This window comes from Prionailurus viverrinus, chromosome X (assembly GCF_022837055.1).
Source record: "Prionailurus viverrinus isolate Anna chromosome X, UM_Priviv_1.0, whole genome shotgun sequence".
NCBI classification, from domain to species: domain Eukaryota; kingdom Metazoa; phylum Chordata; class Mammalia; order Carnivora; family Felidae; genus Prionailurus; species Prionailurus viverrinus.
In genome coordinates, this window is record NC_062579.1 from 26,815,601 (window position 1) to 26,832,768 (window position 17,168).

General features: G+C 36.9%; 1 protein-coding gene across 1 annotated transcript; it reads left to right on the top strand.

The window, feature by feature from the left end:
• Positions 1 to 12,260: 12,260 nt before the first annotated feature.
• On the top strand, positions 12,261 to 13,033 carry LOC125157300 (ferritin heavy chain-like). The gene has a single exon (XM_047843872.1). It carries the CDS (start codon positions 12,401 to 12,403, stop codon positions 12,947 to 12,949), a length of 549 nt encoding a protein of 182 aa, XP_047699828.1. The 5' UTR covers positions 12,261 to 12,400; the 3' UTR covers positions 12,950 to 13,033.
• Positions 13,034 to 17,168: the final 4,135 nt, after the last annotated feature.

The window sequence follows — 17,168 nt, forward strand, 5'->3', positions numbered from 1 at the left end:
ATATGTGTGTATACATTTGTTAGTATACATGCATATATTTCTTAGCTCTGTCTGCCAAGAGACTAGCAACAATGACAACCAATAAGCAACAAGCATATCCAGCATCAGATGTTGGTTTCTAAACAGCATTCTCAGAAATAACAGAAAACAAAAACATCCAAGACATCCTTGGAGAAGTGACTAATTCTAGGGCTGGGACAATGAAAATACAAGATGAGCCTGGGTGTATTATGTAGTGCCAAAAAAAGGGAAGTGCTGAGAAAGCAAAAGAATAGAGGCAGATCAAAGGAACACAGGAGCCAAACTAAAGGTGAACCTGATGGCCTAAGTTAGAATAATTTGAGCAATGTAATTAACTAAATTTTAAAATTATTGCACAGTATAAATGTCCTTAAGCCCATACTGATACACATAATTGAATACACAGAAAAATGGGGAAGAAGGTACAAATCTTTGTCACAAAAAATTTCAAATAGTATATGTAGATACGCCTCCCTCTAGGAGATGTGTCTTATACCCACTTCTGGTAGTATGGGCTGTAATCAAAAAGATGTAGTATGGAAAGGAAATGATACTAACCTTATTTTATAGCGAAGAAATCTGGCAGACCTCGTCTTAGCCAAGTAATCAAAGTTAACATCACCAGTTATAAGTCATGCTAGTATCATGTACACCCTAATAGTAATACAATGTGATTAAGAAAGACATTTCTCCTGTATGGTATTCTTCCCTAAAACCCAGAATCCTGGTCTAATCACCTACCAAACCCAAATTCAGGGTCATTCTACAAAATACTTGGCCAGTACTTCTCAAAACTATAAAGGTCATGGGAAAACAAGGAAAGGCTAAGAACCTGTCAAAGTCCATTGAAGAGTAGTGATGACAAATTAATTCAATATGATATACTGGATTGGATTCTGGAAACCTGAAAGTACTTTATTGTAAAAAAAAAATCTACAAATCCGAATAAAGTCTAGAGGTTAGCTATAAAAGTAATGTACCATTTTTTTAAGTTTTAATATAAGTGTTATGTAAAATATTAACATTAAGGAAAGCTGGGTGAACACTCCATACAATCTCTGCAACTGTTTTATAAATCTAATATTCCAAAATAAAAGCTTTAGTTTTTTAAAGTGCATATTGCATTATGATGGATCAATATAAGATAGCTGTTGAACAAACTAGAGAGAAAGAAACTGTAGTTCCTTTAAAATACAGATTTGTGGGCACCATCTCCCCATATAAACTGCATCAGAATTTTCTAGAAATGAAGCCAAGAATATGCATTTTACATGGTCTTTATTCTTATGCATATCAAAACCTGAGTATCACTTTTTAGGAGCCCTGTGCCTTTCATAGGCACAAACACTTCCAAAGTAGTAGTGGTATCAACCAAGGTAATCAAATCTGGAGAAAGTTAAAATCAGCAGGAAGGAAAAGGAAACCTTATACATAAGTCATATGTAAGTGTCATACACACACACACATACACACACACACACACACACACACACACACACACATACATAAACTAGCTCTGTGTCTCTGGAGAACCCTGACTAATACAGTGTTTATTCTGATCATTTTTTCTACCAATAACACTGCAAGCACCTTTTCTTATGAGATACATTGCTATTTTACCAATGTTATATTCACTGACATTTTTTCCACAAGATATGAAATTTAGATAAATTGTAAGCAATATGTAGACTTAGATATTCCCATTTTGTTCTTTGCACCAAATAGCAAAGAATCAGCATTCCATATCCTGGCTCAGTATCAGAATCACTTGTGGCACTTCTTAAAAGTACATATGCCAAAATTCTATCCTGAAACTGCTGAATTGAAATTGCCTCAATTGATTTTGATTCACAGCCAATGGTTGAAATCCCTACACATAAAATCATTTGACCACAGTATCTCACACAGAATACAGTCCAAGACCACTTTTTTAAATAAAGAACTTGAGGGTGAGGGAGAACAGATGGCTTACTCAAATAGATAATAAGAAGGAACAACATCAGGCTAATATTTTTGTGTTTGTAGAAACTTCATTTTATTTTCTTATAGATAAATTCCAGGAAAAAACATGAAGACTGTTCCTCAGTGTATACATATTTTATTACCTGATCCACATCTCCAATTGACTAATATAGATTATAATATTCAAGTAATAATCAAGCAGATGTACCTCTATTTTATAAGGTGGGTCATGCCAGGTACACATGAAAATATCTGGAATATAGTTAGAAGATCTCTCAAGTGGCTAAAATCTTGACCATTTCTTGTGTAGTTAAAGTAATAAAACACCATCTGAGGACATGTAAATGGCACTACGTTATGTTCGCTGATTTAATCAAAAGAAGGCTGACCGCACATTCTTACTGATGGAACTTTGATGGATTCATTCAAAGAGCTACTATAAATCTTAGCTTATTTTCTAGTAACTAGCAAAAAACTTTCCAGAATCACTTCATATTATGGATATGAAAAATGCAGAGTAATCAATAATCTCAGTTCTCTACTAGTGCTGGCTTAATCTTCCTACATGGCTACTAAGGCAACATTTGTTTCTTTTAAATAATTAAAAATTCACAGAAAAAAAACACACATATAATCAGCTAAAATACATGTTCCCGCTAATTCTACTTTACTTGGCTAATGCCCAGCTTTGGAAGGGTGGGCAAAAATTTTCCATATTATTACTATTTATAAATAATGCCACTCTAACCCAAATTATGAAATATAAGGTATTGATTTATGTTAATCATATCTCTTTAGAATAACATATATATTAATACCACAATCCACATTAAGGTCCAAATTTTAGCTAACATTAACACTAGCTATTAAGTCATAATATGTACATACAAAGGTATACATTCACTACATATATACATACCATTTTTTAAAAATATTTATTTACTTATTTTTAGAGAGAGAGCAGGCAAGCAGGGAAGGGGCAGAGAGAGAGAAACCCAAGCAGGCTCCGCACCATCAGCAAAGAGCCTGATGTGGGGCTTGAGGCCACAAACTATGAGATCATGACCTGAGCTGAAACCAAGAGTCACACGCTTAACCGACTGAGCCACACAAGTGCCCCCACACCATGGTTTTCTTTCTTTTTGTTTTTTTAAAGTTTATTTATTTCTTTTGAGAGAGACAGAGACAGTGCAAGTGAGGGAGGGGCAGAGAGAGAGGGAGACAGAGAATCCCAAGCAGGCTCCACACTGTCAGCAGGGAGCCCAACATGGGGCTCAAACTCATGAAACTGTGAGATCACAACCTGAGCCAAAACCAAGAGTCAGAAGCTTAACCAACTGAGCCACCCAGGCACCCCTTCTAACATGTCTTCTAACATGTCACTGAACCTATTGCAAATTATGAAATGAATTACTATTTTATAAAAACAGTCCTATTATTATATTATTACCTGTCCTCTCTTGTTCATTTGACCCAATAACACTCCTTTTCAAGAAGACAGTCTGAGGGATAGTCTACATCATTCAGCTATGAAATAGTTTTATAAGACCTAGTGTCCCATACATAGATTTACTCCAAAGAACTCATTTAATTTAGAATGTAATCAAACCACATATATTTAATAGCATGGCTAGGAGAATCACCACCATGGTTTATAATAAAACAGTGTCTCTGGGAGAAAAGAAAGTGGATTTTTGGTTCTGCATAGAATCTTATTATTCCTATTTTCATTTCCCCTCCTACATTTGTAACAACTGAATAAACTGAATATGTTTTTGTCATCTTGTAGCTGTAATCTCTGAAGACAAAATTATTACTAAAGTACTCTGATGTGATCAATGTATTTACCAATCTATAATGATATAGGAATTCATTTTCATAATTTGGGGAATTGTGTACCTTGATTCATTTATAAAATTTTTTTCTAAAAATTAGGGGCTGTTACCATGAAAAAGGAAAGAGAATTAAGGGAGAAGGGCCACACTGGGAAAACCGCATTTCTCTACAGCATAATTGAGGAATACATTTGTTTAAGGACCAAAGTAATGATTTAGAGGGGGAAAAAAGTATTGATAATTGACAGAGACATGGCAAAATAGGGAAAGAATCACTGTAAATACATTATTTTGGACATGGAACTGACATGTCTAGTTATCATTAATGCTTTTAGTCTTTGGCAGTTATTTATGATATAAGGAATGCGAAGCAATTACATGTACAAGAAAAAAATATTCCCTGCCACCAGAAGTTGCTCTCAGTCCAGCTTTCCCCTTCTGCTCCAGGCCAGGGACTTTACCACACACACAAATGGAAGAGTAATTCATTTCAATAGTTTTCTCCCCCTCAATTTCCAGTTTCAACAGCCTCTCCCCTTTCAACAGGGCTTCCTTTGGCCTCACCTTCCTTCCCAAATCCACCAGTTAGTCCACAACATCTTTAATTCAGGTTCTGTAAAAGAATGCTAGGTTTTGTCTTTACACTCAATCCTTCTTCCAATGCGCGCGCGCGCACACACGCACACACACACACACACACACACACACACACACACATGCTATACAAATTCATATTCCAATGTTTTTGAAGAATCAGCACTTTTCTGGCAGTCAAGGGAGAAAATCAAGGGATAACACTACTCAATGGAGAACCGAGTCATAAAGGTAATAGCATTTGCCACATTATTAATGAGCCTTTCCTCATGAGTTGCTTGTCATGTAGCACAACCTACATAAGCAAAAGTGAAATGTTAAATAATCTTTCTTACTTAAATAATAAATCTAAATCCATTCATTCATATTGGAATAAATGAAGTTTAGAATCATTTTGGCATAAAGCTACATAAAGTATCAGATATTTCCTAGAAATTTGAAATTCCCTAGATAGGTTGATCTGACTTTAAACGTTCAGAGATGTTTTTGGAAAATGGCAAAAGCCTTCAAGAAAAGAAGTCAAAAGGACACTGTTTATTTTTCATGTATAAGTAAGAACTGAAGAATTAAAAGCTCAAAGGGAAGATAATAAATGTGAATAACATACAGGCAGCACTTGACAAAACTTCTGCTTTTATAAGTTACGCTTTTCACTGAGTTTTAACATTTGCTGATTGAAGTACATTTTTCTGAAAGAGGAAAACACCAAATAAGCCATTCAGAGTGTGGAAGAAAAGTTTACCAAATTTAAAAATGAGAGTAAATTGGTTACTCATGTCAAATTATAAAGAATAATTATCACATTAAATATAAGCTTATCCTATTAACATTCTGGGTTAATATTACAGTAAGATATGGAGTCATAGCAAAATGTTAAAAAGATTATGTTTTTTTCCCCATAGGAAAACTGGTTTCCCTAAAAACATAATTTTAAAAGTATTATGTTTAGAAAGACATACACTTGTGTTCAGTAAAACAAAATATTTGCAGCTTCAACTAAGACATTCTGGATCTTTAAGTTGTAAAAATAAATAAAGGAATCTCCATCTAAAATGGAGCTGGAAAGCCCTGAAGGGGGCACACTACCACTACCTCTCACTGTCAACTGCAGACCCCAATGGGAAGAATGCGACCTTGAATTCCTCAGCAGGAAAAAAACAAATTGGTTTTTTTATCCCAGCAAGAGGAAGGAAAATTGTCTTCTTGCCCAGCAACACCAACAGCCAATGAGAAACCCCCACACTCAGTCAAGGAGAAGTTTGAACTCTCACCCTTCTACAATGGACTTTTGTTCTAAACAGCCCCTCCCAATTTCCTTCTTTCATCAGTAAAAGTAAGTTACTTTCCTTTGCTCTCTAGACATGCATATGGTTTGTCATAGTTTGCCTGTCTCAAACTGCAATTCCTCTGCTATTTGCAAATAAACTCGTTGTGCTGGTTAAATAACTGGTGATTTTAAGGTTGACAAGATTAACTAACATAGTTTCACTAACTCGATTTTCCCTAAACATAATTGCTATGTAGGAAAATGTACACGAACTTCTGTAGTAATTTGTTTCTGTGACAACAGAAGTAATGATTTTAAACAAAATATTACTGAATACACTGAATAGTTCAAAGTAAATAAATTAGTATATATTCTATTGATTATCAACTCAATGACAACTAATTTTATATTGGTCATATTTGCATTTTGTTGGTGAACAAAGTGAACTGAAACAGACTCTTGGGCTATGATATTAAAGTCAATGTCTATTGCCATCATTCAACATTCAACACAAAGTTCGACATATATTACATCCTAAATACTTACTGATTAGATATATGGTGTGTTTGGGATATTCTAACTGAGTGTACTCTAGCTGTATTTGAGAATTCCATGGATCTGTTCTTTTGTTTACATCTAAATTAAAAATTACTGGAAGCATTTTCAGGATCATCTTGATTTCGTCATAGCTCAATACAGCCTCACAAACTCAGTGTCCATATTTGTTTGTGTGCTCTAAGTCAGGCTGTGTGTGACTGCTGTATGACTGGCATGTCCTAGTGTAAAATGACAACTGTTCTATGTCCACCCTTTTGGTCATGTTGACTTGTTTTACCAGCTGCCGAGACTAAAACCCTTTAATTTTTTTTAATGTTTATTTTGAGAGAGAGAAAGTGTGTGCATGAGTAGGGGAGGGGGAGAGAGAGAATCCCAAGCAGGCTCTTGACACAGGTCTCAGTCTCACAAACTCTGAGACCATGACCTGAGCTAAAATCAAGAGTCAGATGCTTAAGTGACTGAGCCACTAAACCACCCCTAAAACTTCCTTTTAAAGTGATGACTGGAAATGAACAATACTTTAATAGAATGAAACTTCAGCACGTTCAGTTACTGAAGTTGAGACTTTTAAAAAAATTGTTTAATGTTTATTTTTGAGAGGGGGGGGGAGGGGCAGAGAGAGAGGGAGACACAGAATCTGAAGTAGGCTCCAGGCTCTGAGTTGTCAGAACAGAGCACGATGCGGGGCTCGAACTCACGAACAGTAAGATCATGACCTGAGCCGAAGTCAGACACTTAACCAACTGAACCACCCAGGCTCCCCAAATTATTCAGACCTAATACTTCATGAAATAAGCTTCATCAGAATAAAGTATCACCTTGCTTTACACGGGTTAATAAAAAAATAACATAGATGGACAATATTTAAATGATGGCTTCCACAAACTGAAAGCAAAATTACATTATGAGCCATTATATTAACTAAAGTGTATCAATCATTTCAGTAAAGAGGGGTCAAGAACTAATATGATGAATGTATATTGGGGCATATAGGCATGCCATGGCACACCCAAAAGAAAACTTGCATGTTAGTAACTAAATCTAGTCTCAGTGAAAAGTGATTGTGTTTACACAGACAAAAAACATAATGTGATGCATGACTGGAATTTCTTAACTTTAATTTTATTAGTTTTATAATCTTATTTGCATATATTTATAACAAATATTAGTAAATGAATATAAATAAAATCTAAAAATTACTGTTTATTTGTATATATAGTTATAAAATCATACATTTAAGCATACAGATTTTTATGCCTAGTTTTATGTTGATGCATGTTAAAATAAAACTATAATTGTAATCTGTCACCATTGGGTATCTTTGATTTTTTTTTTTACTTCTAAAGGAAACAGTTTAAATACATATTCAACATCCATTCCGACACACTGTTTTAATTTGGAAAAATTAGACTAAAGCTTCTCTTAGGCCTGTCAATCCTTTAATTCATATTTTTGAGCCCCTACTATGTGAAATTTAGCATCAAACAATTAAACATTCTTTGTCTTAAAAGAGGTCATCATGGTCCAGCAAACTTTCCAAACTACCTACAGAAGAATCAGTTCAGACTGTCACTTTCTGCTTTTATAAGATGTGTACTTGAGCATATTACATGCTCTCTAATTCACAATTTCTTTACCTATAAAATACAGGCGATAATAAAAACTAACTCAGAGAGTATCTGTAATAATGAGATAACAGAGTCAGCAGCCCAGAGACAGATCAATATTGACTTTAGATTGATAGGTAATATTGATTTTAGATTGATACATAACTTTTTAAAAGTTTATTTAGAGAGAATACAAGCAGGGGAGGGGCAGAAAGAGAGGCAGAGAAAGGATCCTAAGCAGACTCCACACTATTAGCACAGAGCCTGATGTGGGGCATGAACCCATGAACCACGAGATCCTAACCTGAGCCAAAATCAAAAGTCGGACACTTAATCAGCTGAGCCACCCAGGTGCCCTGATACTTTACTTTTCATTACCCCTCACTAAATGATTTGTTTATACATATGCATGCACACACACACATACATGTATACATCTATCTATATGTATGTGTGTGTGTTATGTGTGTGTGTGCGTATATATATATATATATATATATATATACGCACACACACACTTTTATTTATGGAGAGTGACATAAGCCACCAATGGCTGCTACGTATGGTCTAATTCCCTATGAATATACCATAAAGCCTATTGTATGTATTAATTTTTTTAATGTTTATTTATTTTTGAGAGAGAGAGACAGAGCATGAGAATGAGCATGAGCATGAGCATAAGCAGGGGAGGAGCAGAGAGAGAGGGTGACAAAGAATCTGAAGTTGGCTCCAGGCTTTGAGGTGTCAGCACAGAGCCCAACACAGGGCTTGAGCTCACAGAGTGTAAGATCATGACCTGAGCCGAAGTCAGATGCTTAACCAACTGAGCCACCTAGGCACCCCTGCATGTATTAATTTTTAAAGAATTATATGGTACATTGAATAGCACTTCACTGCAACAAAATGCAAATATGAGTTTATAGAACAAGTTTCTATGTTAGTATCTATAAAAGTACCTAGCATATAATAGGTGCTCACTAGAAATATACTGAATGAATGAACAAGGGTTAATCACTAATATTGTGTCAGAACTTACTATTAATGTTATAACATTTTTAAGTGATAAATAGAAGTGAAAGTCAAAGAATTTTCACCTCTTATGGCACTGTAAGTTTTATTTGTTGACTCTGCATTTACTATGACTAATGCTGTGATGGTTAATTTTACATGTCAACTTGACTGGGCCAGGGGGTACCCAGATATTTAGTCAAATATTATTCTGTGTATGCCTGTGAGGGTATTTTTCCATGAAGTTAACATTTGAAACAGTAGAGTGAGTAAAGCAGATTTCCCTTCCTGATGTGAGTAAGCCTTCACTCATTTGAAGGCCTGAAGAGAACAATGAGGTGGACCTACCGCCAAGTAAGAGAGAACCCGTCCATCCTGATTGGCTTTGAGCTGAGAAACTGATTTTTTTTTTTACTACCTTTTTGACTTGAACTTTCTGGGTTTCTAGCCTGCTGGTCTTTGAGCTACACCATCTGTTCTCCTAGGTCTCCAGTCTGCCAACTGTAGATTTTGGGACTTACTAGCCTCAATAATCACATGTAAATCCTTACATTTATACACCCATACACATATATATACTAATGGTTCTGTTTCTATGCAGGACACTATTACTAATACAACACAAACACTGACCACAAACATTTCAAAGAAACCTTTATCTTATATTCCTATGGTGATATTTTTAAGAAACATGATCTGCTTTGAAGTTTTCTCATTCTCTGTATTTTTATATTTCTCATTTTAGAAAAACTGAATGTAATGCTTTCATTTATACTCATGTATATTTATTTTGTAGAAATTTGAAGTTCCAGTTCATACTTCTTTATTGATTTCCTTTAGAAAAGTTGGTTTTTGAGTCTTAAGTTGCTCTTATTTACAATACATATTTTACCATTACCTTCTTTCCCTAGGAGGTAATGATGAGGAATGAAATATTACAGAATTACCACTATCACCCCTTAGTAGTCATTCAATAGTATTATTATTTTAAATATTTGAAGAGTATAATTATAGAGATAAATTAGTTATTAAACAATCTTAAGATATAATGAGAAAATGTTCTAAAAAATCAAGATCTCTTCTGCTTAAACAGATTCTTACAGTGAAGTCTACAATGGAATCTTCCAAGAAAATTTTGAAAGTCTACAATTATATTAACACCAAACCCTGGTGTTAAGAAAATACAGGATACAATTTTCTCATTGAGAAAATGATCACGTAGTTCTTTTCCATGTGTAGTGCCATTCTATCATTAAAATCAACTTATCAAGTAGATCTTATTCTCTTTATTTACAGAATCAACAATCACATGCCTCTAAAACTGCCTAGGTAAGTTTATATTGTGACATCTGATATTTGATCTTTTGTTTTCATCATAAACAATGATTATAAAATAGTACCAATGTTCAAAGAGAAATAAAGAGACCAAAAATTACTGCATTAATTAAAACCTTGGGATTAAGCCTTTCTATGAAAATAGGCATTTTATCCTCACTTTACCTGAAAGCACCTATAATATTCTGTCACTCTATCTTGTACCTTGAGAACAGAGAGCACATTTGATTCTTCTGTATATTTGCAGAATCAAACACAGTGTCTGACACATATTTGGAATATCTAACTGGTTGTTGACTTAATGCACAAATAAATAAATTATAAATACCTAGGTTAGTCTTATGTCTCCCATTAATATATCCTTGAATTATAAGAATATATTGTCTTCTAAATTTCCATATACGTGTGTAATATCTTGTATGTATGTATTTGCAACAATAAGGGGGGAAATAAGGCAGCTTTGTGTTTGTTTAGTTTGTTTTGCTTCTCCACTAGAATGCAAACCTCATCAGAACAGAGACTTCTCTCCTTGTTACTAATGTATGCCCAAATCGCAGACTAGTGCCTGGGCCATATTAGTTAATCAGTAAATATTTGCTGAATGACTGAATGAATTAATGAAAGGCAGTCTGAGATCTGTGGTATTCCCTACCACTGTGTCTCATTCTATAGAATATAACTGGGAGAGAAAAAAAAAAAAAGCTTCCTGAGTGGCAGTGAAAGTACAGATGAGGTTGGAGGGGAGGAACATATCCACATGGTTAGTGGTGCTTTTTCTAAGAATGCACCTAAACTTTTGTTTTCTGTGAGAGAAAAGAGAAATCTGAATTTACCCAGGAGGAAGGGAATTAGCAGGCCAGGTAAAAGGGAGTGAGCAAATCCAGGATGTCAGTGAAGAGATCACTGACACTGTCCATATTGGGATCCAGACAGGGCAGAAGGAATGTGTTTTTAGGACTAAGCTGAAAGTTTATGAAATGGGAGAGAATAAAGGGAAGGAGGAACAAGTGCGAAAACAGTGGAAGATCGAGAGGTAGAAAGACTCGCTGAGATTTTGGAGGTGCTGTTCTGCTGGCAGAAAAATCTGAACCTGACCACGAATAGGAGAGAAGTGAAGTCACTGAAACTAGTAAGGTCTAGGAACTGAGTGAGGAGGCTATCAGAAGTGTCAACATCATGGATGTTGAGCCACAGAGGATAGCTGCCATCCAAATAAAGCCTTATGATACTAAATATACCAATGATACCACAAAAGCACCGTATGTAGTGCACAATCACATCAGGACAGTATTCATGTAAATTGTTCAAAGAAACCATGCATGTGATTAACTCAAAACCGTTGCACTTACATTCGTGAGTAACATTTTAAAATATTAAAATGCTCAGCACACTGTCTCCCTGTTCTCCCTGTGTCACTCAGGCTCCTTAAAACCTAGAACAGCGCTCGAGCTCCACCCCGCCCGGGCCCCGCCCCCTAGCCCCTCCACAGTCCCGGGCCCCTTTCCCTCGGACCACAAAAATCCTTTAACGGATCCTCACCCCTCTCCCAACTCCTGGGTAATGGACGGACCTTCCAGTTCCAGCCCAGAGCTCCAGAGCTGCTAGGCCAGGAGTGATGAAACTATGAAATTAGATTGCGGTGATGGTTGCCTAACACCATGAATATACTATAAACCATGTAGATACTCACTTTCAAAAGGTGAATTTTATAGCATATGAATTGTATCTCAAGAGTTATTTTATGAATGTTTGAAAAAAACAGGTAAAAAATAAAAAATCCTGTGGTTTTTTTCTCATGAAATATATTCACGTATCACAGCAATATATTAAACCATATTAAATATATATTTAAAAAAGAGAGAGTTTTAAAAATGGCTTCAAGACAGCGTGGAGCTGCTCTGGGCCTCGTGCCTCACGCAGGCACAGATGGCACCTTGAACACGGCGCCCCGCCCACCACCCCCTCCTCGCCTTCGTGACCACGCCCCTTCACGTAACGGATTCTCGTAACGGATTCGCGTAACGGATTCGCGTAACGGATTCAAACCCCCACCTCCGGAGTAACGGACCTCATTCCAGCCGCATCTCGGAGACTGCCGCCGGGCCTGCCTGGTCGGCTACTCTGAAAAAGCGCCGGAGACCCGCCGCCACCGCCTTCGGCCTTGCCGCCCTCGTTCCTGAGCCGCCTTCGCCTTGGTGCCAGCGCTGCCAGCCATGGCCACCGCGCCGTTCTCTCAAGTGCGCCAGAACTACCACCCGCAGTGCGAGGCCGCCATCAACTGCCAGATCAACCTGGAGCTCTACACCTCCTACGTGTACCTGTCGATGGCCTTCTATTTCGACCGCGCCGACGTGGCCCTGGAGAATTTCTCCAAGTTCTTCCTGCGCCGGTCCCACGAGGAGAGCCAGCAGGCCGAGAAGCTGATGCAGCTGCAGAACCAGCGTGGGGGCCGCATCCGCCTCCGCGACATCATGAAGCCTGGCCGCCACAACTGGGAAAACGGCCTCAACGCCATGGAGTGCGCCTTTCACCTGGAGAAGAGCGTGAACCAGAGCCTGCTCGACCTGCACCAGCTGGCCACCGACAAGAACGACGCCCATCTGTGCAGCTTCCTGGAGACCAACTACCTGCACGAGCAAGTCAAGGTCATCAAAGAGTTGGGGGGCTACATCACCAACCTGAGCAAGATGGGGGCCCCGGAAACCGGCTTGGCAGAGTACCTCTTTGACAAGCTCACCCTGGGCAACAGCGACAAGAACTGAGTTGGGACTGCCTTCCCATAGCCACAGGGGGCATGGTGACTTCCCCTGGTCACCATGCCGAGCATGCATTTTGCAGTATTGCGCTTGCAAAACGTCCCAGTTTTTTTTTCTTCCAGTTTTCCATAAATAAAATTATTTGGTTTCAATCAAGTTATTTGGTTTCTGAATAAATGAAAGTCTCTGGTTGATTTATGTGCACATCTCTCACCTTTTAAGTTTTAAAATCAGTAACGAGGAGTCCCTTTGCCCACCCAACCCCACCTGTATGCAGCTCAGGATCTCTTAAGATGGAGGGAGAAGGTATTCCATGGGACCCTGGAAAATACAGTATTAATCTTACCCTTATAAACGATTTGGGTATATGAGGATGGGGGTTGAATGGGGTGAGTTTGGGCCCTGATGAATGTGGGTATATGTGAATAGTAAAAGTATAGGAATATGGCCTGCTGATCGTGACTGCAGTTGCCTCTGGGGAAGAAGTGAAGGGAACGGGATTGGGCAGAGTTTAAAATAGAGCGGGTTTTGGCTTTATCTGAAATGTTTATGTTCATTAAATAATACAAATGCTAATGGTTAAAACTGTATAGCAAGATGGAGATCTCAGAAGTCAGAATGTCAGAGCACTTCTGACAACCTTATCCTGGGCAACAGTGTTAATAGGAAACAAGTCTTAGGCCAGCTTCACCCTACATACTGGTAGTAACTTCCTGTGGTCAATGCCTGCCATACATGTTGCATTACAAAACTACCACTTATGTGTGTTTTCTTTAATTTGTATCATAGGTATATCTGTGTATGTGTATGTGTATGTGTATATGTATTCATTCCAGCCAGCAGCAGAGTTCATTGTGAATCTCCAGACCAGATTCTGAATGTTTGCTTAGAAAGACACTCTTTGCTGAAAAGCACTGCATTATTGGAAATGATATAGCTGCTTTCTAGACCCTTCCTAAGCCAGGTTGTATTTCTGCCTTTGGGTTTCATGAATCTAATTTTGATTTAGTTTTTGTTATTTGCTATCAGGAAAACTTAAACCGAGGCACCTGGTGGCTCAGTCAGTTGAGCCCCCAACTCTTGATTTCACCTCAGGTCAAGATTTCACAGTTGGTAAGATCGAACTTTGTTCTGTCAGTGGGGAGCCTGCTTCTCTCTCTCTCTCTCTGCCCCACCCCCTGCTCACGCACACTCATGTGCAATCTTTCTCTCTCTCAAAATAATTAAACTTTTTAAAAAAAGAAAGAAAACTGAAGCCAATATATCTTCTTCTTATCACCACACCTTTACCAGGTTCCACTGTAATTATTTCCAGTAGAGTACAAAGCTCCTCTAGAGCAGTGACATTTTCTTTTTTATCCCCAGTATAGAGTCCATTGAAAGGAAAAAGAATGAAAGCATGGAAGGAATAAAATTTTTTAAATTACCTGGATGGAAATACAGAGTAGTTGAAGGGGGCTACCATAGGCATCCCTTCTCACCTGAAAGTATTTCCTTTATAATTTACAGCTTTTAATTCCTTAGACCAGCCTTCCCAAGACATCAGTATCAGCCAGTGCCACAAACTATTGGCACATGTTCAGTGAAAAATGAATTCATAAACATATACATATACACACATGCACATATACACATACACATATATAATGTTTGCATTTGTTGAATTAGCAGAATTTTTTGTTTTAAGTTTTTGTTTACTCTGGAAATTCTAAGTTTCTAATGTAAAAAAATATATACACAATGAATTTTTTTTTTACACAATGAATTTTTGACAAGGGAATAAAATATTCACCATTTCCCAAATATCTGATCATGGGATCCTTTTTCTATGAAATCTCACAGAACAGTATTCTAAAGAAAATAGATTGAAAACAACATCAAAAGATCTCATTGTATGTTGTTCCAGAAGCACATGCCTGGCAGCTAAACCTCACTCTCTTTCACTAAAAAATCACCATGAAAAACTGGAATCTTTGCTGTGAAGTTTCTAGCACAGTAAGTTTTAAGGCATAAGTGTAATATGGAGAGTCCTCACCATGACACTGGATAGATATCACACACCTTCCATTTTGTTTCCTGATGGATAACTCCCAACGGTGTATTTTTCCATCATATCTTAATCTCCATTTGTAAAAGAATGACTTCTGGAAATGATAACATTGATAGTTCTCCAGTATTTAAACCTAAGTTGAGCGAAGGTCCAAAGCTGCTAAGTAGCTTATATTATTCACCTATGTATTCAACTCACCAGCAGAATTCTTAATTCTGATTTTCCAGATTAGATTGCTGAATTTTTGTCAGTAATACACCTTTTGGTCAAAAGCAGTTGGTGCCTGAATTTTCTGGAAATGAGTTGGCTGTTCCTCTTTCCAAAGCATGCTAAAATCCCTCAAAATGCACATATTTAATTCTGAGAAAAAAATAAGGCATATATGCTACAAAGCATTTAATTAGTAAAGTCCAAGATTGTTAAATTAATATATAATGAGCAATGTGCTTAGTGTGCAGCACCTTACACCTCTTTTTCCTCCAATGGAGGTCATCAACACTGTCTGCGTCATTATTTGATTTAGGTTGAGCACCCTATTGCAATGCATTCCTCTACAGGTTCCATAGAGGGTCTATCACGTTTCTCTCTAGGCCTAAAGTACATGATACAATTCTATAGACTGAAGATGCATTATTCCCAAACAAGAGTGGGCACAAGGCAATATCTAAATGTGAACTCTTGCAGATTTTTTTAATTTAAATTTGTTCCCACAACTAGTCTTATGTATCAATTCTCATGACACCTCCAACAAATTTGATAAAGTACCTATTTTATTCTCAGGCAGATATCAACAACATACAAAACCACTATCTCCTATATAAGGAAAATATTCTATCATTTTAATAAATGATTATATTATGCTAGAAAATAAGGTGATTAAAGTAAGCTTCTCGACAAGAAAAGTATTTCAGTCTGGCCCACATTATTAACCACAACGTTCATCTGTTTACTGTGTGGCTACTTAACTTGATTCAATAAGCATTCATTTTAATAAATGAGTTTGTGATAGGGAATCAAAGTTAAATAAGACATGAACTTAGCCTAGTTAAACCAGATGTATTAGCATTTTGCCAATTTGCTATGAGTAAAATACAAGTCCAATATGAGATTATTTTAATACCTAATTAAATCAAGAGTATAAGTAGGAAGTGTTTTCATTTATCACTCTCCACTTTACAAAGAGGTATGCTACACAGCCACTCAACAAAATTTCACCAAGAGAATGTAGCATTTTTCAGTAATGTATGAGGAAGAATATAGGCCAGCTATTCTTCCTCTTAGAACAGTCGACTGTAAACAAATCTAAAGCATCATCATAATGATAACCAACTGGGTAAATTATGCTGTCAAAATAACATGTTAAGAAATTTCCTCCTTCTGATAATGAGGGATGTTACCTGAGGGGGACAGAAAATTTGAGAAAGAACAATGATGCAACATGAATAACAGATTAAATTTGAGCAAATAAAGATTCCTCATTTGTTTACATATTTTATGCTGTTGTCGCCTGGAGACAGGAGGCACTTGAAGGTATATTTTACTATATATACTTGAAGGTATATTTTCATTCACTTACATGAATTACCACATTTCTGCTTCATCACAAGAGGTGGTGTTATTGTTATCCCCATTTTACAGATGATCACAGTGAACTCAGAGATACATTAATTCTCTGATGTCCCACAATAAGTGGCTGAACTTGAATTTCAAGTTGACATAGTCTAACTTGAGGATCTAGGCACCTAACCATTAGTCTATATGGTAATAACTAAAGGAGAAGCTTACAAGACCTATGAGTTATAACATGACAAAGTCTGCTGTGAGAAGTTAGTAAGGAAGAAATCCTACAAGCCTGATTGTACTTAGAGAAATCTCAATCCAGCAGGACATATCTGTAACAGATTAATCAGTTAATTGCCAACAGTACAAACTGACAGCCTCTGGTCTAAGAAGTCAAAGAGATTTATGGTATTATTCAAAGGACGGTAAATTTGGACACAGAGCCTTCTACTTTGCATTTCTGTAACTGCACAAATTCAAAAAAGTGAACCCTGGCTGTGATTAGGCATAAGTCAATTGCTGGGAACTTGTGAAGAAATTCAGTAAAGCTATGAAATAAAAATAGAAAGATTAAATGCAAATAGGAAGAGATTATTTTAAATGGCTAGTAGAGTG